This window comes from Macrobrachium nipponense, chromosome 8 (assembly GCF_015104395.2).
Source record: "Macrobrachium nipponense isolate FS-2020 chromosome 8, ASM1510439v2, whole genome shotgun sequence".
NCBI lineage: Eukaryota > Metazoa > Arthropoda > Malacostraca > Decapoda > Palaemonidae > Macrobrachium > Macrobrachium nipponense.
The window spans coordinates 105,516,021-105,543,239 of record NC_087203.1 but is presented as its reverse complement, the minus strand read 5'-3'; the positions used below and the strand labels follow the sequence as shown (position 1 = coordinate 105,543,239).

The 27,219-nt window shown below is 36.7% G+C and overlaps 1 protein-coding gene across 7 annotated transcripts in view; it reads left to right on the top strand.

Moving 5' to 3' along the window:
• LOC135222936 (organic cation transporter protein-like) overlaps positions 1-27,219 on the top strand; it is an 81,759-nt gene that overhangs the window by 46,778 nt on the left and 7,762 nt on the right. For all 7 annotated transcript variants that reach the window (XM_064261380.1, XM_064261381.1, XM_064261385.1 and 4 more), the window contains 7 exons: positions 19,510-19,747; positions 20,814-21,072; positions 22,529-22,697; positions 23,080-23,212; positions 25,313-25,470; positions 25,870-26,004; positions 26,474-26,553. In XM_064261380.1, the coding sequence (XP_064117450.1) occupies positions 19,510-19,747; positions 20,814-21,072; positions 22,529-22,697; positions 23,080-23,212; positions 25,313-25,470; positions 25,870-26,004; positions 26,474-26,553 (1,172 nt within the window). The remainder of the gene's footprint in view (positions 1-19,509; positions 19,748-20,813; positions 21,073-22,528; positions 22,698-23,079; positions 23,213-25,312; positions 25,471-25,869; positions 26,005-26,473; positions 26,554-27,219) is intronic.

Here is a 27,219-nt window from a genome sequence, read left to right as displayed (position 1 = left end):
TTTTGCGTCGAGTTAAAGATACAGGAATTTTATGATAGGATATTGCTGATTGATTTATTAGAATGAAAATGTAACAAATAAATAATGCACATGTTAAACAGTACAGAAACATTTTTTCTAATAAAATTTAGCATATTTATTTCAGTTTTCGCTGGTGAAAGAAGGCTCTATTTGACCGTAGATTTTAGCACGTTTTAATTTATTTAGTGTACTGAATTTATGTTATGTTTCTGTTCAGTTATTTTCTGTTTCCACTTATAACTGAGAATATATGAGCGTGTTTGATTTGTGTCCTTTTTATTTGATCCTTGTCGCTAGTAATGGTAGTACTAAGTATGAGTATTAATTACGAAGACCACTTCACGTAAAGTTAGGAATTTAATGTTTACAACTAATGCGTGAGGGGAAAACGTCGCACGCGCCCCCGAGTAAGCTGGAGGTCGAATCACGCCTTGTTTATCCGTTGAGTTTCCAGTGGCTTCGGGTTAATGGTCTCGTACATCTGATTATTGTGCATTCCATACCTTTTGTTTGTTTCTTTGTTTCGTATGTGGTACTTACTGATCTCTGGAGCTTCGATCTTATATACAATAGTAACGAAAGAATCTTGCGTAAGTAGCTGACTATTATTATTATTATTATTATTATTATTATTATTATTATTACTAGTTTTATTGAAAATAATGGCTATTTCAGCCGCATTTATTTTGTATAGAAATTTCTCTATTGTTCTTATTACCTACTTTTCTTCAGTACTCAGTAATAAGAAGAATGGAGAAACTTCTATACAAAATGAACGCGACTGAAACAACCATTATTTTCAATAAAACTGTATTAATGAAGGTCTTCTTCCAGCATATTATTATTATTATTATTATTTTTTTTTTTTTTTTTTTTTTTTTGCTCTATCGCAGTCCTCCAATTCGACTGGGGGGTATTTATTGTGTGGGTTCCGGATTGCATCCTACCCTCCCTAGGAGTCCATCACTTTTCTTACTATGTGCGCCGTTACTAGGGTCACACTCTTCTGCATGAGTCTTGGAGCTACTTCAGCATCTAGTTTTTCTAGATTCCTTTTCAGGGATCTTGGGATCGTGGCCTAGTGCTCCTATGATTATGGGTACAATTTCCACTGGCATAATCCATATCCTTCTTATTTCTATTTTCAGATCTTGATACTTATCCATTTTTTTCCTCTCTTTCTCTTCAACTCTGGTGTCCCATGGTATTGCGACATCAATGAGTGATACTTTCTTCTTGACTTTGTCAATCAACGTCACGTCTGGTCTGTTTTGCACGTATCACCCTATCCGTTCTGATACCATAGTCCCAGAGGATCTTTGCCTGATCATTTTCTATCACTCCCTCAGGTTGGTGCTCGTACCACTTATTACTGCAAGGTAGCTGATGTTTCTTGCACAGGCTCCAGTGGAGGGCTTTTGCCACTGAATCATGCCTCTTTTTGTACTGGTTCTGTGCAAGTGCCCGGGCATTGCGCTTGCTATGTGGTTTATGGTTTCATTTTTCGTATTGCACTTCCTACATATGGGAGAGATGTTATTTCCGTCTAACGTTCTTTGAACATATCTGGTTCTTAGGGCCTGATCTTTGTGCTGCTGTTATCATTCTTCAGTTTCCTTCTTTAGCTCTCCCCTCTGTAGCCATTGCCAATTGTCATCGCAGGCTAGTTCTTTAGTCTGTCTCATGTATTGTTCGTGCATTGGTTTGTTGTGCCAGTTCCTCTGTTCTTGTCTGTCATTCTCCCGTGTCTCTGTATATTTCTGGGTCTTCGTCTACTTTTATTAGTCCTTCTTCCATGCACTCTTTAGCCACTCGTCTTCACTGGTTTTCAGATATTGCCCAGTGCTCTGTTCTCGATGTTGATGCAGTCCTTTATACTTAGTAGGTCCTCTCCTCCCTCCTTTCGTGTTATGTATAGTCCTGTCCGTATTTGCTCTTGGGTGTAGTGCTTTGTGTATTGTCATATGTTTCCTGGTTTTCTGATTCTATGCTGCGGAGTTCTGCCTTCGTCCATTCCACTATTCCTGCGCTGTATCTGATTACTGGCACTGCCCATGTGTGTTTATGGCTTTTATCATATTTCCAGCGGTTTGAGTTTTGACCTGAGTATCGCCTGGAGTCTCTGCATATATTCTTTCCTGATCGCCTTTGTGTCCTTCATCTCTTGGTGTTTTATATCCCCTCCTTCCATTATTCCCGGGTATTTGTATCCAGTCTCATCTATATGTTTGATGTTGCTCCCTATCTAGGTAGCTTTATCCCTTCAGTTCTCTTTATTTTGCCCTTTTGTATGTTGACTAAGGCGCATTTTTCTATTCCAAACTCCATCCTGATGTCCCCAGATACAATCCTTACAGTCTGGATTAGGGTATCTATTTCCTTGATGTTCTTACCATACAGCTTATATTATTATGATTATTATTATTATGATTATTATTATTATTATTTTTTTTTTTTTTGCTCTATCACAGTCCTCCAATTCGACTGGGTGGTATTTATAGATTTATAGTGTGGGGTTCCGGCTTGCATCCTGCCTCCTTAGGAGTCCATCACTTTTCTTTACTATGTGTGCCGTTTCTAGGATCACACTCTTCTGCATTAGTCCTGGAGCTACTTCAGCCTCTAGTTTTTCTAGATTCCTTTTCAGGGATCTTGGGATCGTGCCTAGTGCTCCTATGATTATGAGTACGATTTCCACTGGCATATCCCATATATTTCTTATTTCTATTTTCAGATCTTGATACTTATCCATTTTTTTTTTTTTCCCTCTCTTCTCTTCACTCTGGTGTCCCATGGTATTGCGACATCAGTGAGTGATACTTTCTTTTTTTGATGTCGCAATACCATGGGACACCAGAGTTTGAAGAGAAAGAGAGGAAAAAAATGGATAAGTATCAAGATCTGAAAATAGAAATAAGAAGGATATGGGATATGCCAGTGGAAATCGTACCCATAATCATAGGAGCACTAGGCACGATCCCAAGATCCCTGAAAAGGAATCTAGAAAACTAGAGGCTGAAGTAGCTCCAGGACTAATGCAGAAGAGTGTGATCCTAAAAAACGGCACACATAGTAAGAAAAGTGATGGACCTCCTAAGGAGGTCAGGATGCAACCCGGAACCCCACACTATAAATACCACCCAGTCGAATTGGAGGACTGTGATAGAGCAAAAAAAAAAAAAAAAATAATAATAATAATAATAATAATAATCATAATAATAATAAGCTGTATGGTAAGAACATCAAGGAAATATTATTATTATTATTATTATTATTATTTATTATTATTATTATTATTCAGAAGATGGTGACCATATTCAAATGGAACAAGGCCTCCAGGGGCCACTGCCTTTTAAATTCACACTTCCAAAGACTATGGCGTTCGTTTGGAAGAAGCAAGCGAAGGAGATAGATCACTTAGTCAATCAAGCCGAGAGTACTTAAGATTAGCTCTTCGAAAACGTCTCCGGAAGACGAAGAAAATACGTCATTTCCAGAAGACGAAGAAAATACGTCATTCTGAGCCCCCGTCTTTTTATTATAGTCTGGCAAACGTTATGCGGCTGTGAGAATGAAAGAATTCTCGTCACCCTCCAATTCAGCAACCGTAATTATATACCTCCGGAATGAAGCCTTTCCCCTCAGGGATGACCACGCAATAACGACCAAACCTCTTATTATCTGCCGTGAGACTCTCTCTCTCTCTCTCTCTCCTCTCTCTCTCTCTCTCCTCTCTCTCTCTCTAGATATTTACATATATTTCACTACGTGATATCAACTACGGTATATCGTTTACTTTAACCATCAAGAAACCAGGAGATGAAATATAGATTCATCGGTTTTCTCGCCCATTCATTTGGAGGATTATACTTGGACCCGGATGGAGTTCGAATAAATACGGTAACGTACATACACACACACATACATATATGTATATATTAGTATATGTATATATAAAATAGAGATAAATGAAGAAGTAAAAGAATGCTTGATTCTATTCTCAAGCAGGGGCACCCTACACTCCACGGAATAAGGAGAGCAATGGCATATACCCGAAGGTATATATTCTATATACCTTGGCATACCTGAAGGCTACAGAACATGATGTGGCAGACACTTGGCATCGGGCTGCTGAATGTAGCACCCGAGTTGACCTAAGCAGCCACAGAGAAGGATCCTGCAAATTAAATGAGAATTAAGTAAAGCATTATCGAACGACAGAAGTCAAACTTACCAGAACTAGCGTAGATTCGACTTCGAGAGTTCAAGCGAAGGTGTAATATATCACCACCCTAATACTATTTTTTTGCATTTTAATACATTCTTATCCATTTGTTAGTATATTAATTTATATTTTCTTTTTGTATAGGCGGGGTCTCTTTCTATATTATTTCCTCTTACTTCTTCCTAATGAACACCTTATTCTTTGGAAGCTTGAATTTCAAGTCAGTGGCCCATGTGGTGGGCTTGTTCCATATGAATAGGTTTCGTCTTCATAATAATAATAATAATAATAATAATAATAATAATAATAATAATAATAATAATAATAATGAGAAATGTTCTGTAATTTGCGAAGGATTATGAGTAAGTAATGAATATTAATAATAATAATGAGAAATGTTCTGTAATTTGCGAAGGATGATAAGTAATAATAATAATAATAATAATAATAATAATAGGGAAATGTTCTGTAGTTTTCGAAGGTTAATAATAATAATAATAATAATAATAATAATAATAATATCTAGGTAGAAGACCCTCTTTCAAGCATGTTCTATTGAAGGAGATTGCTGCTTCAGCTACATTAATTTTCTAGACGTTCGTTTCTATTCTCATCACGGCTTTTTCAATATTACCTAGATTGGCGAGTAACGAGCCTATTGGATACATTGGAAAAGTCAAGATCGATGAATTTGACGATCTTGACTTTAACTATGTATCCAAAACGCGCGTTACTCACCAATCTAAGGAATTTTGAAAAAGCCGTGATAAGAATAGAAACGAACGTTTATAAAATTAATGCAGCTGAAGCAGAATAATAATAATAATAATAATAATAATAATAATAATAATAATAATAGGGAAACGTTTTGTAACTTTCAAAGGATCCCGTCGCAAAATAAAAGGAAAGAAAAATATCGAATTGTGCGTAAGAGCAAGAAAATGAGAGCGGTATGGTCTTGCCCTGGCCCCTCGCTTGCCGCTAGTTTGATTCTCGGCCATTCTATTGAGGTGTGAGAGATGTGTATTTCTGGTGATAGAAGTCACTGTCGTCGAACGTGGTTCGGAAGTCACGTTAAGCCGTTGGTCCCGTTGCTGAATAACCACTGGTTCCATGAAACGTAAAACCACCATGCAAACAAGCAAATACAAACAAGCAAGAAAGCTTAAATGAAAGCACCCAGTCTCCAAACACACTGAGCAGCGAAAAAAAAGAGGAAATAGAAACCAGGAAGGGAGTTCTGTCGGCTCATTCGCGCATTTTGAAGCGTCAAAACTGCAGAGACCAAAGTCCCTGCTCAGTGTATGGTCACGGTATTTCGTACTGGACCGGAAGTTACAAGTAGGGGATGATGAAACATATAATTCACGAGCAAGGGATGCCAGCTATTACTTTACTTTGAACACAGTCTTTCCACAAATCCTACCACGAATCATCCTACAATAGAAAGGTACCGATTTGTGTCCTTAGAATAAATTGCGCTTTAAAACACGATGGTCCTTTAAAAGTAAACACATGAGGGGGAAGTAAAGCTCTCTAGGATAATTGACTCGAGTCATTCTGTCCTAATCACGTCGGTAAGGCTTTGTGTGTGTTTTCTGTGCACAAGTTGAATGAATTGGTTCCATCTAAACTATTTGCTAAATTTACCGTTTTTGCATCTCGTTATTGGTTGTAGAATTTCAATGGTTGCAAATAGAAACGCGGAAAATATACAAAAAATAATTTTTTAAAAGGGGAACTGGAATCATATATCTATAATATTATATATATTATCTATCTATATATAGTATATATAAATATATTAATAATAATAACATAAAATATATAATATATATATTTAAATTATAGTTAAATATAATTATATATAATAATATAACTATATATATACACGCATATATATATGTGTGTGTGTGTGTACATTGCTTCATAGCTAACTATAATTTTGTTTGTGTTAAATCAGTTTATTAGATAGAATATTTTATCTCTATATTGACAAGGCAACAAAAAGAGCAGTATTCATGGTATGGTAGGCGTTTCCGGAAACTGTAAAAAAAATAAAAATAAAAGAAAAATACTGGTGACCACATTATTAATAGGGCTCACATTCTTGATGTTGGCCTTTGGAATACAAATTTTCTGTTTTTAAGCTGCCCAAACCATATCTCACGGCCAAATCAATGAACATTAGACTTAATTCGGAAATAGCATATTTATTATTATTGTTATTATTATTATTATTTTTTTTTTTTTTTTTTTTTTTTTTTTTGCTCTATCACAGTCCTCCAATTCGACTAGGTGGTATTTATAGTGTGGGTTCCGGGTTGCATCCTGGCCTTCTTAGGAGTCCATCACTTTTCTTACTATGTGTGCCGTTTCTAGGATCACACTCTTCTGCCTGAGTCTGGAGCTACTTCAGCGTATAGTTTTTCTAGATTCCTTTTCAGGGATTATTATTATTTTTTTTTTTTTTTTTTTTTTTTTTTTTTTTTTTTCTCTATCACAGTCCTCCAATTCGACTGGGTGGTATTTATAGTGTGGGGTTCCGGGTTGCATCCTGCCTCCTTAGGAGTCCATCACTTTTCTTATTATGTGTCCGTTTCTAGGATCACACTCTTCGCATGAGTCCTGGAGCTACTTCAGCCTCCAGTTTTTTCTAGATTCCTTTTCAGGGATCTTGGGATCGTGCCTAGTGCTCCTATGATTATGGGTACGATTTCCACTGGCATATCCCATATCCTTCTTATTTCTATTTTCAGATCTTGATACTTACTCCATTTTTTCCCTCTCTTTCTCTTCAACTCTGGTGTCCCATGTATTGCGACATCAATGAGTGATACTCTCTTCTTGACTTTGTCAATCAACGTCACGTCTGGTCTGTTTGCACGTATCACCCTATCACGTTCTGATACCATAGTCCCGAGGATCTTTGCCTGATCGTTTTTCTATCACTCCTTCAGGTTGGTGCTCGTACCACTTATTGACTGCAAGGTAGCTGATGTTTCTTGCACAGGCTCCAGTGGAGGGCTTTTGCCACTGAATCATGCCTCTTTTTGTACTGGTTCTGTGCAAGTGCCGGGCATTCGCTTGCTATGTGATTTATGGTTTCATTTTTCGTATTGCACTTCCTACTATGGGGGGGGGAGAGATGGTTATTTCTGTCTATCGTACTTTGAACATACTGGTTCTTAGGGCCTGATCTTGTGCCGCTGTTATCATTCCTTCAGTTTCCTTCTTTAGCTCTCCCCTCTGTAGCCATTGCCAATTGTCATCGCTGGCTAGTTCTTTAGTCTGTCTCATGTATTGTCCGTGCATTGGTTTGTTGTGCCCAGTCCTCTGTTCTTTCTGTCTTTCTCCTGTCTCTGTATATTTCTGGGTCTTCGTCTACTTTTATTAGTCCTTCTTCCCATGCACTCTTTAGCCACTCGTCTTCACTGGTTTTCAGATATGCCCCAGTGCTCTGTTTTCGATGTTGACGCAGTCCTCTATACTTAGTAGTCCTCTCCCTCCTTCCTTTCGTGTTATGTATAGTCTGTCCGTATTTGCTCTTGGGTGTAGTGCTTTGTGTATTGTCATTTGTTTCCTGGTTTTCTGATCTATGCTGCGGAGTTCTGCCTTCGTCCATTCCACTATTCCTGCGCTGTATTCTGATTACTGGCACTGCCCATGTGTTTATGGCTTTTATCATATTTCCAGCGTTGAGTTTTGACTTGAGTATCGCCTTGAGTCTCTGCATATATTCTTTCCTGATCGTGTCCTTCATCTCTTGGTGTTTTATATCCCCTCCTTCCATTATTCCCAGGTATTTGTATCCAGTCTCATCTATGTGTTTGATGTTGCTCCCCATCTGGTAGCTTTATCCCTTCAGTTCTTGTTACTTTGCCTTTTTGTATGTTTGACTAAGGCGCATTTTTCTATTGCAAAACTCCCATCCTGATGTCCCCAGATACAATCCTTACAGTCTGGATTAGGGTATCTATTTCCTTGATGCTCTTACCATACAGCTTGATGTCGTCCATGAACATCAGATGGTTGATTTTGTTGCCTCTTTTCTTGAGTTGGTACCCGGTATCCATCTTCTGTAGGTTACTTTTGTCATGGGAATCATGGCTACTATCGAAGAGTAGTGGGGACAGTGAGTCGCCCTGGAAGATCCCTCTCCTGATATTACTCTGCTAGTCTTATTCCAGAGCTTGTAAGTATTGTATTCCAGTTGCGCATTGTATTTTTGAGGAATCTGATGGTATTTTCCTCTGCCCCACCATATATTTTCAGGCATTCTATTAGCCATGTGTGTGGTATCATGTCGAAGGCTTTCTTATAGTCTATCCATGCCATGCTTATGGTTGGTTTTCCTTCTCCTACTGTTCTTCATTACCATTTTGTCTATCAGGAGCTGGTCTTTTGTGCCCCTACACTTCCTTCTGCAACCTTTCTGTGGTAGGGGATGGTGTTTGTCTCCTCTAGGTAGTTGTTATAGCCTTTCACTGATGATACCTGTTAGTAACTTCCACATTATTGGTAGGCAGGTGATAGGCCTGTAGTTACTGGCTATATTTCCCTTACTCTTGTCTTTTTGTACTAAGGATGTTCTTCCTGTGGTCATCCATTTGGGTGCTTGGTGATTTGAGATACAATGCTGGAGTTGTTCTGCTATTCGTGGGTGTAGGGCCTTGAAGTTTTTTGAGCCAGTATCCATGGACTTCATCGGGACCTGGGGTTTTCCAGTTTGGCATTTTCTTTAGTTGGTGTCTGACTGTGTCTGTCGTGATCTCTGTGAATCTTTGTTTTATTCTCCCTGTTTCTTCTTTCCTTGACTTCCTGGAGCCATGTTGCATGTTTGTTGTGTGATACCGGATTGCTCCATATGTTTTCCCAGAGTCTCTTACTTGGTTCGGCTTCAGGAATTTCTGGGTGGTTGTCTTCCCCTTTCTTAGTTGGCTGTATAGTCTTTTTTGGTTGGTTCCGAATAGTTTGTTCTGTTGGTATCCCTTATTCCTGTTCATGTACCGTTGGATCTTGTGTGCTTTGGCCTTAAGCCTCTGTTTTTACATCTTCTATTGTGTTGTTTAGTCCCCTCTCTTGTACTTTGTATTTCTCGTTGAGTTCCTCCCTGTTTTCTTGCTTCTTAGCCTTTTTTCTGCCATCTCTTTCAGTTTACTCAAGTCAGATCTCATCACCATGATTTGCTTTTCCAGGCGCCTTTTCCAAGGAGGTTGGCTGTTTTGGTTTCTGTTGGGTTTGGTTGTGACGGTGGTGTTGGTGTTCGAATGCCCATCAGTTCTGCTACTAATCTTGCTCCTGATTATTATTATTATTATTATTATTATTATTATTCAGTAGATGAACACTGTTCATATGAAACAAACCCACAGGATCCAGTGACTTGAAATTCAAGTTACTAAAGACTTTGTTGATTAGAAAGAAGAAACAGAAGGTAATAGGGAACAAAGAAGAGATTAGTTATTAGAAAAGATAAAATGAATTAACAAATCAATAAGTAGATAAAAACGTCATTTCTTGAAATACAAGGAGGAAGGAAAGCTATTATGTGTCTTGAATAATACTTTGTTTTGAATGATATTGTAGATACGAGCTTTTTTTCAGATTCACTCAAATTGCTAAAGGGAAAAAAATCAAGCGGAAAAACTCTACGGGGTTTTCAGATCATGTCGCAGCGTTTGCTCAGTGTCGTGGTTGTGGGGCCGGGAAAGGGGGGGGGGGGGGGGGGGGGGGGGGGGGGTGGGGGGGGGGGGGGGGGGATGTGAATTGCCAAAACGGCAAATTTTTTAGTAAAATACAGTAATTTAAGACTATATACTGTTTTCGGGTTTACCTGTTTTCTCTGCATTAACCTCCAAGTTCTAGGTATATAAAATCCAAAATACTTTGTCACTTTTAGCTTAACGATGCAGTCGTCTTGTAAACATTGACAGCCCAACTCATCTATGTTATATTTGCTTAGGAAACCACATTTCACTCTGTACTTTAAACAGAAAAGTCACTAAAGGCATTATTTCCTAGAATAAAGTCCAATAAACTATATATGTAAATTACGCAACTGAATGAAATGACATTAGATGGAGAGGGGATTAATTTGGTTGAATAATTCAGGTATTTAGGAACAATAATATCCTTGACAAGTTCTCTTTTGAGTTGGAGTTTAGTGAAAGACTGCAAGAGGTAAATCAAACGATGGGACAGCTGAATAAGATTTGGAAATCATATAAGCCGAAACTGCATACGGGCTTGAATCGTGTTATGATAGTTTATAAATATCTGAAAGATTTTGCAGATTTCAAAATGAATATAGATGTACCTTTTAAAGGGAAAATATGAAGTTAGTTGACAGTGTAGATTTAGAGATGATACCCTAATGGAAATGAAAATGAGATAATGACGCAAGGGAGATCGAGATGACTTGAAAGACCCGGACTTACTTGGATAATTGGAGGCTGGAGATGAATTACATTATATACACAGAGGGTCTTTGCGTCACGTAGCGTTGGAAGCGATTGTACAAACACGAACACGCACACACGCACACACACACACATATATATAAGCTAACCATTCACTCATTTCCTGTAAAGTACCTTTTTTCCGACGTCAGTTTTCTTAAAAAAAAACATTTATTAATAAACACATAGAAAAAATTGAGAGACTGATTGTGCAACCGGAAATAGTTTTTAGACAATTCAGGACCCAAACGCAGTAAATACTTATGCCCTTCCCTTAAGGGGTAGGAAAGTATGCGACCTCTTCTCGGTGTCCCTGATGAGCACCAAGTTAAGCCTTCCAGCGATCATAACCAGTTCCAGTTGTGGATCCAGAAAAAATTCATGTGGGTGGGGAGGGTTGGGGGGGGGGGGCGCACCATTTTCATATTATACATGTACACACACACATTTACTATATATATATATATATATATATATATATATATATATATATATATATATATATATATATGTGTGTGTGGTGTGTGTGTGTGTACATATATATGTATGTGTGCTTATATATACGTATATATCCATATTTTTGTTATTAGTGTTTTTATTTTTTTTCCAAAATTTTAATTCTATAATAGATTTTTCCCCCATTTTTATATTTCTCATTTATGTTATTTTCAGCTAGATCTTCAATATCGTTATATTGTCATTATTTTTCATGGGGACGTGCCCAGGTCACCCCGTCCCCCTACCCGCCCCTGGATCCGCAAGTGGTCATAAAAAAAGGAAAGAAACGCGACGGCCGTAAACGCGCATGGAAGAAAGTTGAATTGGATTAAAAAAAAAAAAGATGATGCCATTGCGCTAGAAGCATTGCTCATAAGCATTCTTGCATTGTACTGCCTCCAGTAAAGAAGTAGTCGCGATTTTTTTTAGTTATATTATTATTCTTTTTTGAATTTCATAACGTGGGTTATGCAGTATTGTGGTCTACCGAAGCGTTGGTGAGCAAAACAGCAAACACGAAAATCGTGAGATAACGTTACCACTTTTTTCAACCTGATTATTTCAACAGATTATTTGAACAGATCGGTACCACTTGTTCAGAATATAATATTTTTCTCATTTTTTCATTAATTTCCGAGAACGCGTTCAAATGAGAGAGGAGAGAGAGAGAGAGAGAGAGAGAGAGAGAGAGAGAGAGAGAGTTCCCTAATTTTTTTTTTTTCATATTTTCGTAATAATTACAGTTAATTTGCCCTTTGGCATTATATGTTTTATCCACCGGGAACTTACCAGATGAACTGGGCAATGTCAAAGTATGTTATGAGTCACCTTTTTGCCATTTATAGGCTTCCTTGTGTTTATTTATTGCCGTCAAATATATTAATAATAACAGCGCCGTTGGGTACGTGTTGACCAGGCCATGAGTTAACCTTGGTACAACTTGACCAAAATAAAAAAACTTTGCTTGTGATGTGAAGTGCACACACACACACACACACACACACACATATATATATATATATAATATATATATATATATATATATATATGTGTGTGTGTGTGTGTGTGTGTGTGTGTGTGTGTGCGCGTGAGTGCGTGCATAGTATATACATGAATTTAGTAACGTAACATAAATTTAGATAATGGCTTTTTTTCTTCAAAATTTCAGATTTAGAGTACATTATTTCGATATCACACCAATTAGCAATAAATTTTGGCACCTCAAGCATTACATTTCTGAATGATCGCCAGATTTGTACTTGCTGGAGCGTACGATGTTAAAACTTATCTGACGCAGTCTTGAAGTGTCCAAATGCCAAAAACCGTTAGTAGCCAGCCCAGCTCGCTTGCAAGCTTGCAAGTTTTTTGTTTTCGCAAGAGAAAGAGGAGAGTTTAGTTAAAAAAAGTTATGCGCAGACAAAGACGATAATGAAAACACGAAAGCTACGACATTTTGAAGACTACCACACAACTCGATCGAGAGAGATTTAAAGTCAGGCCATCACGCTACTCACTTCCTGGATCACGGTCCGTGTCGACTTCCAGAACCGTAAAAAATTACAGACTATAAAGTCATCCCAAACAAAGAACCAGTACGGGGAAAGATCATAGTGATGAGAGGTTCCAGAAACAGGATAGCTAGACGATGCTTTCTGCTCCGTTGACAAAAGAACGCTGTTTGTAGCAAAGTCCAAAGTGACAGCGAGATGGTAGGGTTGTCTTTTTGGTGAGGCGTTTTAGACCTATGTTCATCCTTTGGTCTAGAAAGACGGTGGTTCAGCTTCAACAAAGCAAAAATGGGTCGTGTTGATAAGATTACTTGTGGCCTTCATCTGTCAGTCCGTGGCGACTATATATATATATAATTATAGATATTATATATATCTTATATTTATATATATATATCTATATATATATATAGATAATATATTATCTATATACAATATATATAATATATATATATATTTAAATATATATATATATATATAAATGCACGTTGCAGCGAATGAAAAAAAAATCAACAAAAGTATAACACAGCTTGACATTCCATGTAAATAACCCTCCTAGAGAGAGAGAGAGAGAGAGAGAGAGAGTGGGGGGGGGGGGAACCTTGAACGAAAATATGTCGTAATCACTTGAAATTGCCGTTCCCGACTGCTGATTCATATTTGTGCTCATATATTTGAGTGCATATTTCGTGTTTCCATTCATGCAAAGCTCTCTCTCTCTCTCTCTCTCTCTCTCTCTCTCTCTCTCTCTCTCTCTCTCTCTCACATCAACCATGGGAAAAGGACATTAACAAGGACCACTGACATTCCTTAGTCTCATTTAAATCTCCTTCTAACATCTTGTGCAGATTAGTGTCAAGAGTGTATTAAAATGATTTTCCTGTATTGATACAGATTCTAAAAGATTTCTGGAAGTAGAAAGCTGCTCTTGGAACTTTTACAGTTTACAGCCAGTCCTATGCGTGTACATGTTTCAGTTTAGTTTTTAATAAGTGAAAAATCACATCGGTATCCTAAGTAAAATTCTTCCACTGCCTTTCTTTGCTCTATCTTCCACAATTCTCCACTCAGCAGCTACCTTTCTCGTAGTTCCCATCTAAGTAAATCAAGGCCTTTCAATTTGTTGATTTGTTATATATAAATATAAATACAGTATATATTTCGTAAGCGAGATTGCGAGGAATTACATCCACTCTCGTTTTTTGTCATGTCTTTCATTATTTAGAATGAGACTTTTTCAACCACTTATTTTGGTATTGTTGTTTTCACCCAAAGTGTGTATATATACTATATATATATATATATATATATATATATATATCTATATATATATATATATATATAATTATATATATGTGTGTGTGTGTGTGTGTTGTGTGTGTGTGGTGTGTGTGTGTGTGTGTGTGTGTATTTTTATACAGTTGTTGTTCTTCGTACTGCGTTGTCATGACACATTTGTCCGTCGCAGAATGTTTTTACTTCTGCGCAGTATTCTTTGCCATAGTCTTAGACCATGTGATATACAGTTAAGACTGTACTTAAAACAGTGCATCACATGACATTCACAAATAAACAAAGCTACGATGGAATTAAAGAGACGCTACCAAGAACAACATTGCGTAAAGAACTTCCCAAAATACGAAAGCAATATCTCGTTTATTATCCTTGAGGTAGACTCATCCTGGTCTGTGGCGTAATCCTTCCACGCCGTGCAATAATACTGTTACATCCCAGTTGTTTAATAGACCTTAACGTAAATATTTTTAAGACAAAATGAACGCGAGTACAAAGAAAGGAATGCTCAGATGCAATTACTTATCTATATATTATTCAGACATTACCCACGTTGCATTATCAACTATTTCCAAGATATCGTAATTTCCGTGTCGTATGCGGGCCTTTGTGTATTATCTAAAGTAACCTAATACAGTATAATTACGTTTTAATAGGAAAGAGAGAGAAATATTTTTCCCACAGTACAACAGCATCAGTTAAAGGATTTCCCAGAATACGCACGGAAGCGTACAGGCCCAACAGGTATGAGAGAGAGAGAGAGAGAGAGAGAGAGAGAGATTGAAATGACGTAAGCGTGTGAATCTGAGGAGGGGATGAAGGAGGGATATAATGGAAGTTGACCGTTGAAGGTGAATAGAATGTGCGGATGTCGTGGATATGCCTTGAGGTATTGTGAAACTGGGAGTTGGTTGAGTAGTCTAATAACAAAAGGACTTCGACTCCAAGGTTGCTATGGCCTGCAGATGACGGGCGGGAATAGAGGTGATACGGCGACAACGACGACTCTCTCTCTCTCTCTCTCTCTCTCTCTCTCTCTCTCTCTCTCTCTCTCTCTCTTGCAGATTTGTAATTCAGTTTCCAATGGTCTAGAACTAGTATTCAGTTTATAATCTGTATCAGGAAATAGTTACGACAATCTTTGCCAGAAATATGGACTTTAGTCTCTCTCTCTCTCTCTCTCTCTCTCTCTCTCTCTCTCTCTCTCTCTCTCGCAGACTAGAAATTATGGGTGTAGTTACTATGCGTGTTTCTGTCTGTGATTTTGCCACAAACAAGTAAGAAGTCTGTGTCTACTACGTTTTAAAAGTTATGGCCAAGGTTAAAGTCGTATTTGATTTTTGACCTTCCTGTACGACCTTGACCATAGCCCGTTTTATCTGCTTCATTAGCATGCGAATGCGAAACAAAAAATGAATTATATATCGTGTATAGTTGGAGGGATTCAATGAAATGTCTATGTAACAGGAGAAAATCAGAGCGTCGGGACAAGTGGCTCTAGATTAGAATTGATGGAAGGTCATAGGTAAGGTTGGTGAGATGAAGATACCTATAGTAGATTCACATCAACCGTGCATTTGATGCCTAGGCCAGTCCCTTACGACGCTCCTGATTGGCTGTTGATAAGCCAGTCACAGGGCTGGAAACTCTGTTTCGCTCGAGAGTTCACATAGGCAGGATGTATGTTCCACCTACCCTGAGGGATACTTTTGACAGACGTATCTTCAAAGAGAGAGACTGAGAGTTTCCAGCCCTGTGATTGGCTTATCAACAGCCAATCAGGAGCGTCGTAAGGGACTGGCCTAGGCATCAGATGCACGGTTAATGTGAATCTACTATAGCCACTGGTGGGTGGGGGGAGGGCGGAGGCTAAGCTAGACTTCCCAAGAAACACTGCTAACCTCAGAGCCACAAGGCAGTGGAGTATATGCATGTAGCCATGGGTCTATAAAAGTTATTGCGAGTCCTTTTAAACCACTATAAATAGTGATTCAAAATTCTGCTATGGAAATATTAACGGCAAACGTATTTAACGTAGTAAATAAGAGAGTAGATGATGATTTTCTTTCGGCAGAATATACGTAATAGAGATTTGAAAGTTTAAAATCTTTGAGCCGTCAAGCAATAGACTCATGTTGTAACTTTTTAGATCACACAAACAAAGTTGCAATGAGTTCTGTCCTGGGAAACTAAATGTGTGATATAAGTAGTGCTTTATTTCTTTGTTATCTTCCCAGGAAACTTTGCAAGCCATTTTAATCTGGTAGATGGTAAACGTTAGTACTACTGTTCAAAAGGTCTGCGCTTTAAAGGTACTTCGTCTATCGCCTTTAAGAACACCGTCACTGTCAAGGGTACTCTGGTAGTACTGACTATTGATTTTTGAGAGCGAACGGTAACGTAAGTTACGTAACTCCCCTCCTCTCTCTCTCTCTCTCTCTCTCTCTCTCTCTCTCTCTCTCTCTCTCTCTCTCTCTCTCTCAACCTATGCAGTTTTTACAATGTATGGCATTTCGTTGTATAAAAAAACAATACTTATTCAATGGCTTATGTACTGATTTTTACCATTGCTTTTGAGTTGTGTATATACGAGCATATGAATGCTTGCTGAGTGTCTGTTGCTAACATAAGCTGTATTACAGATTAAGGAGTTGCATTCGAGACTGCATTTAACGGCCATGGTCGTTTAAAAGTAATACACGTTGAGCCTTACTCAGTTTTTAGCTTTTCTTATCAAGGCTACAACAACAAGAAGACTTCCGATATAAAATGTCAAGCAGCACGGTCAGATTTACGCGAGATAACTAAAGAACGAGGGAAAGACTGTTAGTAAACACGATCAATTAAATAAATGAGATCGCTGTGGTGTAGAAAGATACAGGCCATGAAGTGAATCTCACAATTGTCCTCGATAGAGACTGATAGATTGTAGATCATCTATCGTTATAAGTACCGAGATCACTGCCACCGAATAAGTACTGATAACAGTAGCGATGTTTATACCGAGATCTTATATATATATTATATATATATATATATATAGATATAACTATATTATATATATATATTATATATATAAATAATATTTATATTTATATATACTATATAATATATATATATATATCTATTATATATTATATATATATATGCATGTGTGTGTAACCTGTTCCTCCTTACATTCATAGTTTAAAAGCTGAATGTTGAATGAAACCCCTGTGCAGTAAAACTTCCACAACGTTAGCCATTTCATACGTCTACTCATAAGCCTCGTGTTTATCCGCACATCCTCTTCTTCGCCTAAGCCTACATTCCTCCTTCCAAATCAGTCCTTCTGTCATCTGTTTCACTTTCTCAAGCAAAATCCTACTACAGTATACACTATAATTGTTACTGTCGCCTCTCTCACTTTTACATTTCATTAGAACCTTTCCGTCATCTAGACATACCTTATATATATATATATATATATATATATATATATATATATATATATATATATATATATATATATATATATATATATATATATATATATATATATATATATGCATGTGTGTGTAACCGTTCCTCCTTACATTCATAGTTTAAAAGGACTGGTCAGCCACGCATTCACATTAATACCACTTTTCAGCATACAGCCGTACGATTACTGCTTCGAAAGAATTTGTTACTCAAATAATCGCTTGTGGCTCCCAGATCTTCAATCTTGCATTGTACAGTGATGCTCAAATCTCATGCGACATGATTCTTTTTGTATCGTCCAGATTCTAAGACTCAACGTGATGTTGCCAAGTAGTGTTAAACTTTTTTTTCTAATATCATACATGTCGAAAAGTTTGTGAATTCACAGCTAGCCCTATTTTCCTTATGGTTATATAAATATGATCCCTTTTATACATTGGTATAATTCGTAATCTGTGTGATTTGAACTGATTTTCTTTTTTTACGCTGCGCAGTTCAAAATGCGGTGTGATAAGGTTAGCTGTGCCATCAATGAAAGCACACTTTACATGCTCCTCGGAATGGCCAACATTACGTCTGCTGCATTGACAGTAGACCTAATAAGCTCAACAGTCATAACAACATATTCAACGTAGGAATATGAATTAAAACAAGTTTTCTTTGAATGTTGAAGCTTTCGGCTGTGTTTAAGCTGCCTGTATGTTGCAAAATGTTTTATAGGCCTAAAAAAATAATCTAAGCCTTCTGATAAATAATCTGTTATTAATGAATTTATTTGTAGAGATTATCTGTTTTTTGAGGAATACAACAGGAATATGAATTACAACCAATTTTCTTTGAATGTTGAAGTTTTAGGCTGCGTTTACGCTGCCTATATGTTGCAAAATGAATTATAGGCCTAAAAGAATAATCTAAGCCTTATGAGATATAATGTTACTAATGTTTTTATTTGTAGAGATTACCTGTTCTTTGAGAAATATAAGATGATGATTTTGATTATATGGAGAAGATGACTATTAATCGAAATATCATAAGTATTAATATCAAGGCGTATGGAACACTTGTTTATCAACTGGTTGAAAATATTATTTTCTTAAAAGTCCTTCTCCTCGCTTTTGGTGTATAATTTATCCTTTCATAAGGTAACTTGAAGAACAAGAATGTGTAGATAACCTCATTTGCTTTCTTGCCAGAAATTTTTAATAGAGAGATGTGACTGTTAATTGTCAAGTAAAGAAATCTAACACCTGGGCCTAAGAATAATATCTTGGCTTTGACAAAAGAATAATTGCATGGGCGAATATTAACTTGTATGCCATAATTTTTTAAATATTTAAGAATTATAGCAATTAATTATGTATGAAAATCCAAATATTCCTCTAACACATATAAAATAAGTGTTTTCAAGATAATTTCATTGTCGCTACTCAGTGTAGACCTACTTATGTTACACCGGGTGGTGGTTGTTGCACCGACACAAATGATACGTCAAACACGCTCCGCTCACACGTTGATATCGGTGGGCGCATTCTACTTTTGTATATACATATTTACATATTTTTCAGCATTGAGATGTAAAAGCAATCAAATAGGACTATTTTAAATTTTATGTTGGCTTTGGAAGCATTATGAATGTTATGACCAATTTTTTTTCGTTTTTTTTATTTAACATTTGAACTGATGCTTGATGACGACTTCATTTTGGTCAAATGCTTCAGCGGTGTGTGAACGAAAGTTTTGAAAATGTTTCGAAGAGTTTTTTTTTCTGAAATTTGCTACACGTGACATTTTCTTACAGTTTTGACATATATGACAGATTTCACTCTTGTGAAACATATTATGTCCATATTGTATGCAATAATCGCGTTTCCGCATTGAAATAATAGATAAATATGGAGCTTGCTAGGTTGCTAGTTAGTGAATTTTGAACGAAATCTTATGGAATCATGTTACAGTGTTTTTTGTAAGTTTTGCTTCTTCAAGGCTCAAAGGCTAAAATTGTTTTTACTTATTGAATTTGCATTTTTTTTTCTTATTTCAGATGCTGGGTACCAAACTGTGATAGTGACAACTCCACTTACAATGCAAGTTTCTTGGATTACACAATACCTTTTAATGAGGGGAAGGATCAATATGAAGAGTGTGAAATGTTTGACCTCAAGGATCCTGAAGATAATTCAACCTGTACAGTCGCAGACTTTGACCAAAGCGCGCCGCCAGTTAAATGTTCCAAATGGGTCTATGATACGGAGCTGTTCACGTCGACCACTGTTACTGATGTGAGTTCCGTGTTTTAATATTTAATAGAATTTGGTAAAAGTAATAAGCTGTGCTAAAATTTTTTTTATATCTGCATGTAAATGTGTTTATTTTAAAATCTTTCTTCACGGGTGTTTAGCTTTTTCGCGCTCAGATAGGTATTGAGTTTAGTAGTACTCCTCACTATGCAGAAAGACTATTAGTATGTATTTCTCTCAGTGACTTTTTTTCTTTCTTTTACTAAATTTTTGCATTCGCTAACATTCGGTGAGAGTTCTCTACATTAGTTCCCTCTGCTTCATTATTCTGTTTTCCATTTATTTATCAAACTTTTGCTCTTACTTCTAGGTAAGAGTAAGATTTTCATACCTCACGGTTCTTAGAAGACTGTTGATATTGCATTTTTTAAGATTTCTTGTTGGGTACCTAATCCATTTCTTAAGTGTTTAGTGTCTCATGGTAATCTAAAAAGATCCCCTCCACTTTCATAGCTGTTGAGTGATTTATTTATGCAATCATGTTAATGCTGTTAATGATTAATACTTGGCAAATTCTTTGAGTATTATGAGACTCCGAACATTAAGCACTTTCTGCAGCCATTTATAACTATTCACATTTCTATCATATATTAAGCTAAAAGACAGCATGTTTGATTTCTTAGATATACACTGGTAAATGTCTATGGGAAGTGAAAGTGAGTATCTTCTCTAAGTGCTGAGCTTGGCTATCACCATCTTTCCGTGTCTCGTGGTGCGCAAATGATGTGCTTTTTGGTTTGGGGAGGAAGCAAGTTTTCTTCAGATGATAAAATAAAACGTCAGTTTTTACCTGTTTCTACAATTTTGTATGCATTTATATGCATTTTAGTTGGAAATGTATTCATAAAAGGTGTTGACTGAAATTAATTTTCATGTAAAACGTACCATTAGTACATGATATCCATAGTAAATTCATATTCCCTGCATCATCAACTGCAGCGGCTGCGACTAGTGTACAAAACACCACAAATATCTCTTTTTCGGTGTTTCATGGGTTTGAGATGTGTTAGGCCTAAGCTCCAAAATGATGCTTACCACGCTTTTCCAGTTTGACCTGACCTGCGACAGAAGCTTCCTTGGTCCCCTCGCTGGTTCCATGTACATGCTGGGGATGTTGCTTGGCGCCATCATCATCGGTGACTTCGCTGATCGCTTCGGTCGGAAGTATGGGATCCTCGTGTCTGTGGTGTTGCTGGGTGGCGGCGGTGTACTCAGCGCCGTTTCGCCCAACTACGTCATGTTCCTCATAATGAGGTTCTTCACTGGTGCCGGTGGCGTTGGACTTTTCCAAGTCACGTTTGTCCTAGGTAAGTCCACGGTCTAGGAATAGACCGTGGGTAAGTCTTGTCATACACCTCTGTGCGTCTAGGTACGCGGAACATGTTGCTGCGCTTGATGAGATTTGATCGACATCATAAAACGGTATAGGGAGTAAACCTCAGCGTGGGAGTCTGCATGATGAGGATTGTAGACCGACTTCCAAACCAAATTAGTTCAATATTTGTATATTGAGGAAGAATCAGTTACTGATATCTGCCATTTTATCACAGGAGTAGATGAAAATTTTCTATAGATCAATAAGCTCTCTCTCTCTCTCTCTCTCTCTCTCTCTCTCTCTCTCTCTCTCTCTCTCTCTATATATATATATATATATATATATATATAGGTAGGTAGATAAAATAGATAGCTAAATGCGGTAAATAGGTAGGCAGATAGATGAATATAAAATTGTTTAAACCATAGATCTATATCTATGGGTTGAATTGTCTCAACATGAACTCTTGTAATTAAAGTTAATAAAGTTTCCCCTGGCTAACTCTACTGTTTTCTTGCATGCCGTCATATTATATCAAGCATTTTCAAATAGGCTCCAGTACTAATTTGTGTTTTGAAGTGATAGATTCTTTTTCACGGAGGGAAACTGTACTAATTGTGAGGGGCGGGGTCATTATCAGACGAATTTCTTTTAGTTCACTCTCCACAACTAGGGAGACCAGATACGAATCCCATCAAACAAAAGAGAAATCATTCATATAAGAACAACCTTGCATGGCAGGTTGAAGGGAAAACTCACAGAATTTGAACTTATGTATGTATGTATGTATACATCAGTAAAATAATTTTAGGTTTAGTAGTTGGAACTACGTACTGTCACAAAGATATGTTCCGAATAACCTTAGCATCCAAACTGTTATAGAAATCAGAAGTTGGGTTGAAAAAAGAATTAAGGCATGAAACGTAGACAGAGAAAATGGTGGTCGAATAGTTTAGGTTTAACTTCACCAAAACTCATCACAGAACGGCTTACAGATACATGTACATTTGGTAGGACGTGTGTGGACGGTCTGTAAATATTAATATCGATTGGCAGCTATGTCCTGTAATTAGTTCACGAAATTTCCCATTGGGATTTCTAAGGTTATCCTTTATCTAATTCGTCGTCTGTTTTGTTTTAGGAAAGCCTTTCAAGACATCATCTTTGGCCACCTGTGTATGTCACAATAATCTTTAGGTGCTTCTAAGATTATTTCCACTTATAATAATGAAACGATTATAAAAGCATGCGTTTAAATACGATGAAAGGTTTTTCGTATTTCTGCTTTAATCCATTGTATTATTGGGGGGGTGGGGTTAAATTAAATGAGTAAGAAATATCAGCAGCTGTCTATTGCATCTTTTACTATCTTAAATTTGTAGATGACCCCCGTTTTTTTCTGTGAAATCGAAGACATCGGTTTACATAATTATGTTTCTCTTTTGCAGCCGTCGAATTTATTGGTGCCAAGTGGAGAACATTTTGTGGCATTATCATTGAAGTTCCTTTCGCGTTAGGCGAGGCCACGACTGGTGTCCTGGCCATTTTCATTCGAGAGTGGCGATGGCTTCAGGTAGCAATCACGGCTCCAGCCTTCCTACTTGTCTCATACATGTGGTTAGTACTTTTAGGTTGATGTTGATTTGTCTCTTATTCTAGAGTCTAGAGCGATGTTGATTTTTTCCTCTTGTTTAAATGAACCCCATATCGTGAATATTTACTTTACAGGTTTAAAGTGCGTTCAGATGTTGGTCTTAGCAATGAAAGTAAAATTGCATGAGAAACTGCACATAAATCATATTAAACTTTACTGCAATTATTATTCAAATATGAGAGACACCAGTGACTTTATAAAATGCTGTTGTGTTATGTACACTCATTCATTCGGGACGATTATTATGTTTAGATTTATGCTAAGTCTTTGCTTTGACAGTGGGAACTGCAGATCTAAAAGTTGTGAAGACATAATCACAGAATGTTGAAATTGTTTTATTTTCAGGATAATGCCAGAAAGTGTTCGTTGGTTGGTATCGCAAGGAAGAAGAGGTGAAGCAATCAAGATCATTGAGAAAGCAGCAAAAGTCAATGGGGTAGAAGTTCCGAAGCATCTCCTAGAGGATCCAAGTGCAGAGGTAAAATACCAGGGAATTCATTTGGGGATTTATCATTTGGTGTAGCTGTGTGGTACTACAATGATGGTTATAGCCTTTGCTTGTTAGTCGAGAGGTGTTGATAAAAAGGTCATGAAAGTCGTAATTTCTATTACTGTAATTCTGCCAACATTTTTATATCAGAAATTTCTTGAGCTTAATTCAGTAAGCGTTCGTGTTAAATTTGGAAGCGGAGGTTTCTCTCTGATACTCAGATTATTGAAGTTGCCAAACAATAACTATTTCAGTGTTGTTTAGCTGAGATACCGAATTACTGTTGACAGGAGGATCAGTAGGTCTATTTCTCATTCTAGTATTTAGCCAGCAGGCCTAAGCATCGCCCTTTCAGGCATAAAAGCTGGGCCCCTCTACTATGTCTTATGTGGTGTCCGCCCTCCTATTCAAGCAATTTACTTGATTTTGTTTATTCTCTAAAAAGAAAAGTTAAAATAAATAAGCAGAACTGTCTCACGTGCCACCCAGAATGCCGAGTCCCGGGAAAGTAGAATGCCCACCCCCCCCAACCCCCGCCATATTTGGGTGCTGCCTGTAGGTTTCTAGAACCTCTAATAACCATTGTTACCTGTCATTTCTTTGTATACATTGAAAATGAGAAAATCTCCAATTGAGATTCAAGGGTACTCCCGCTAAATTAAGTTTTGCTCATTAATAATCAAATGATACTAAATGCACTTCAGCTCTCTGTAATAACTTTCTTAGAACTGCCAGAAACTTTGCAGATCATTTCTGAACAGTTTCTTGCAGTTCTAAGAAACAATGCAAATTAATGCTGACAGGGTAACATTAATGGAATGTACACTGAGATAAATAAAACCGCTGGCCTAAGAAAAAAAAGCCTTCCGCTCAGTTGTTCGATCTCGAGGAAAATTTTATGCTTAAAAGGGAAAGGTAATCCGCCTTTGGACTCACCAATATTCATTGTTACATGGTATAGGCCCAAAATTGGTCATATTGAAAGGCAAGGCTTAAATTATATGAAAAAGGCAGTTTAAAACAGAAGGTGAAATTTTAGGAAAAGTCCAATGATAAATATCGAGGAATTGATGACTCACCTAGTGAATTTCTGAAAAATGCAGCTCGTGAAGCACTTCTTAAGTTTCATGATATAATTGAGCTCTGCTGTGCCCCAGAATAGTTATATAGGTATCATCTAGTTTAATATAGCAGGTAACATTTTTTGCCAACCATGGCAAGACTATAATGAGTACAATCAGTTTGAGAATACTTCTGTTCAGTAGCAATTCCATGTCGGTATGAAAGCCAGAATATTATGTACCGGAGAAGAGTTGCATTAGGTGTAAATTGTATCGCCCATTGTAGTCATGGTCAGAGAAGATTTAGAATGATTCTTTAACACTGCAATTAGCACATTTTGGATGTATAGCAAAGTAAATTTTACTCAGACGATGCAGTCAAACCTTTGGTAATTCTATTTTAAAGGTATACGATTTATTCAGATTGTTTTTACACTGGATTTTGTTTCATAACTTACTTTCCCATATGACGCATTTATTTATATTTTCATTAAAGTGTTGTGCATACCCTTTGAAGAGCTCTTGTGTCTTCATCTTGATATGTATTCAAAGTAGTAAAATCGATTAAAAATAATGAGTCACTGTTACATATTACAGTGACTCATTATTTGCAATCATCACCACCATACAGCAATTTTTTTTTTTTTTTTTTTTTTTTTTTTTATGTCTGATGAACTCTCCAGTCTCTTTTCATTTACTGTACACTTTTGGCCTGAATTTCACTGTGACCCAAGACTTTGTACTATTTGGAAAACCAATGAACAGTACTGCTCATTTATGTCCATTTCTCAATTTGAAGAAAAATAAGAAAAAATGCAGTCTTATACAGTACAATGAATAGCAAGATTTACAAGGTTGTGGTACATACTCTTTTAGTAAAAGGTATTTCCTATTTTTTTTAGAATTGTCAGCTATATTATTAGCAGTTTGTACATGGAAAACAAAAAAAAATCTATTGCTCACCTTCCTTTTGTCTTTGTACCAGTAAAAAGTAACAAAACAAATTAACATCAGTGGTATGTTGCAGATATCAACAGTTGATGGCAGTTTGTCTCTTGCAAATAGCAAAGCTGAGCTTGTTTCTGATGATGTCACCGACATACAACCTAAACAAAAGAGGACCGTCTTTGACCTTTTGAAGAAACCCAATATGAGGAAGCGTTCGTTTAACATGTTCTTCTGTTGGTAAGAGAGACTGTACAAATCATTGATTGAATGGAATTACAATATGGATTTCTTTTTGAGGGTGAGGTGTTGAAACCTTAGGTTTATTGTGTAGAAAAAGAGGAACCTTTTGATAACTTTTTCCTTATAGTTTGTAGCCTTCATGGTTGTAGTTACAATTTGCACTTAATATTTTAACATTTTGAGTTTAATCCTGAAAAACTGAAGTTGTGAAATTATTGTAATGTTAGATTTATTTTTTTAGACAATTACATCACCAAACTTCCATGGGAATTGTAAATTTACATATGAAGTAGAATTTTTTTTTGTTTACTGCTAGTACTTCTATCGTCCTGTAATATGGTATATAAAGTCATTTCTGTCAGTAAATCAGTTTTAATTGTGATATTTTATGTACAGGGCAGTGTGCACTCTAGTTTACTACGGACTTTCTAGCAACTCCGGTAACCTTGGTGGAAATATTTTTGTGAACTTCATTCTTACCATGTTGATTGAGATACCATCTTATATATTCAGCTACTTAGTTCTTGACAGGTAATGTCTTCCATTGTTCTTATTGTTGCCTTCGGTTTTGTATGTACATATTTCTTGTTTTAAGTTATTTTCATTCATGGGAACTCCAATGAGGATAATGATTTTACCTTAGGCTGGTACAAATCAGACCAAACTTGGCAGGGAGTCAGCAAGGATTTCAGATTTATACAGTATTACTATTTGACTTTCCTATTTCAAATGCAAATGTATTGTCTAATAGAATTTAAATGTCAATTTTATTGTGACTTGTGAACATTTCCCTTCCAGTCATTTTTGAACATAGCCTCATCTTGCTCATACATTGTCTAATTTACAGTTTTGTCAAAATTTCCTTGTTTCCAAAACATGCAAAATTAGTCTTGTTGCTGCTTTTATAAAGTTATAAAGGCTACATACAATTATTTGATTCTTTATTGGTGCAAACAAGGAAAGCACTGTTGCTCATTACTGAATCTAATTGATTTCACAGAATGGGCAGGAAAGGCACACTCTCCTTTGTTCTTTTGCTTGGTGGCATCGCTTGCTTCGTGTCCGGATTTATCCCAGAAGGTAACCCATGTGGAGAAAGGCAAGGTCATTGCCTAAACCACTCTCTTTTAACCCTATGATGAAACACTAAAAGAAAAAAAATGTTAAGTTCTGTCCAGCATGTTTAAATGTTTAATTATATTTCGTAAAGCTACAGTATGTTGAGATTATTTAAAGTTGAATTATAGAGAAATAATAGTATAGGGATAAATAAATGCTATACTATACTATTGTTAATTTTATGTAAATACAGTTTAGCATAACATATGAGAAGATTATTGTCTTACAACTAATTTTTTGCAGAAATATTAAGATAACGCTCAAGCTCCTGAAAGAGAGAGAGAGAGTAGAGCTATTATTTGTAACATCAGAAGGGAATTATGTGGTAAAAATGACTGTTGACTGGCAAGCTTTCAGAAGTGAAACATTCGCTTCCAGACCACACGGTAACCTCAGTGCTGGGTGCCAAATTCCACAATAGCTCTGTGACCCAAGTTACTTCATTATCATGCTTGAAGTTTACTATGTTCTTGCCCTGTTGACACCTTTCTCTCACATTCCTTTAAGTAAATATTGATGAAACCATATTTTTAGTAATGCGTTGTATATAGTTTGGGAGTGGTATTTACATTCTTCAATAGAAATTTCTTTCATTAATGGTGGTGTCCTATCATGAAAAATTCTGTC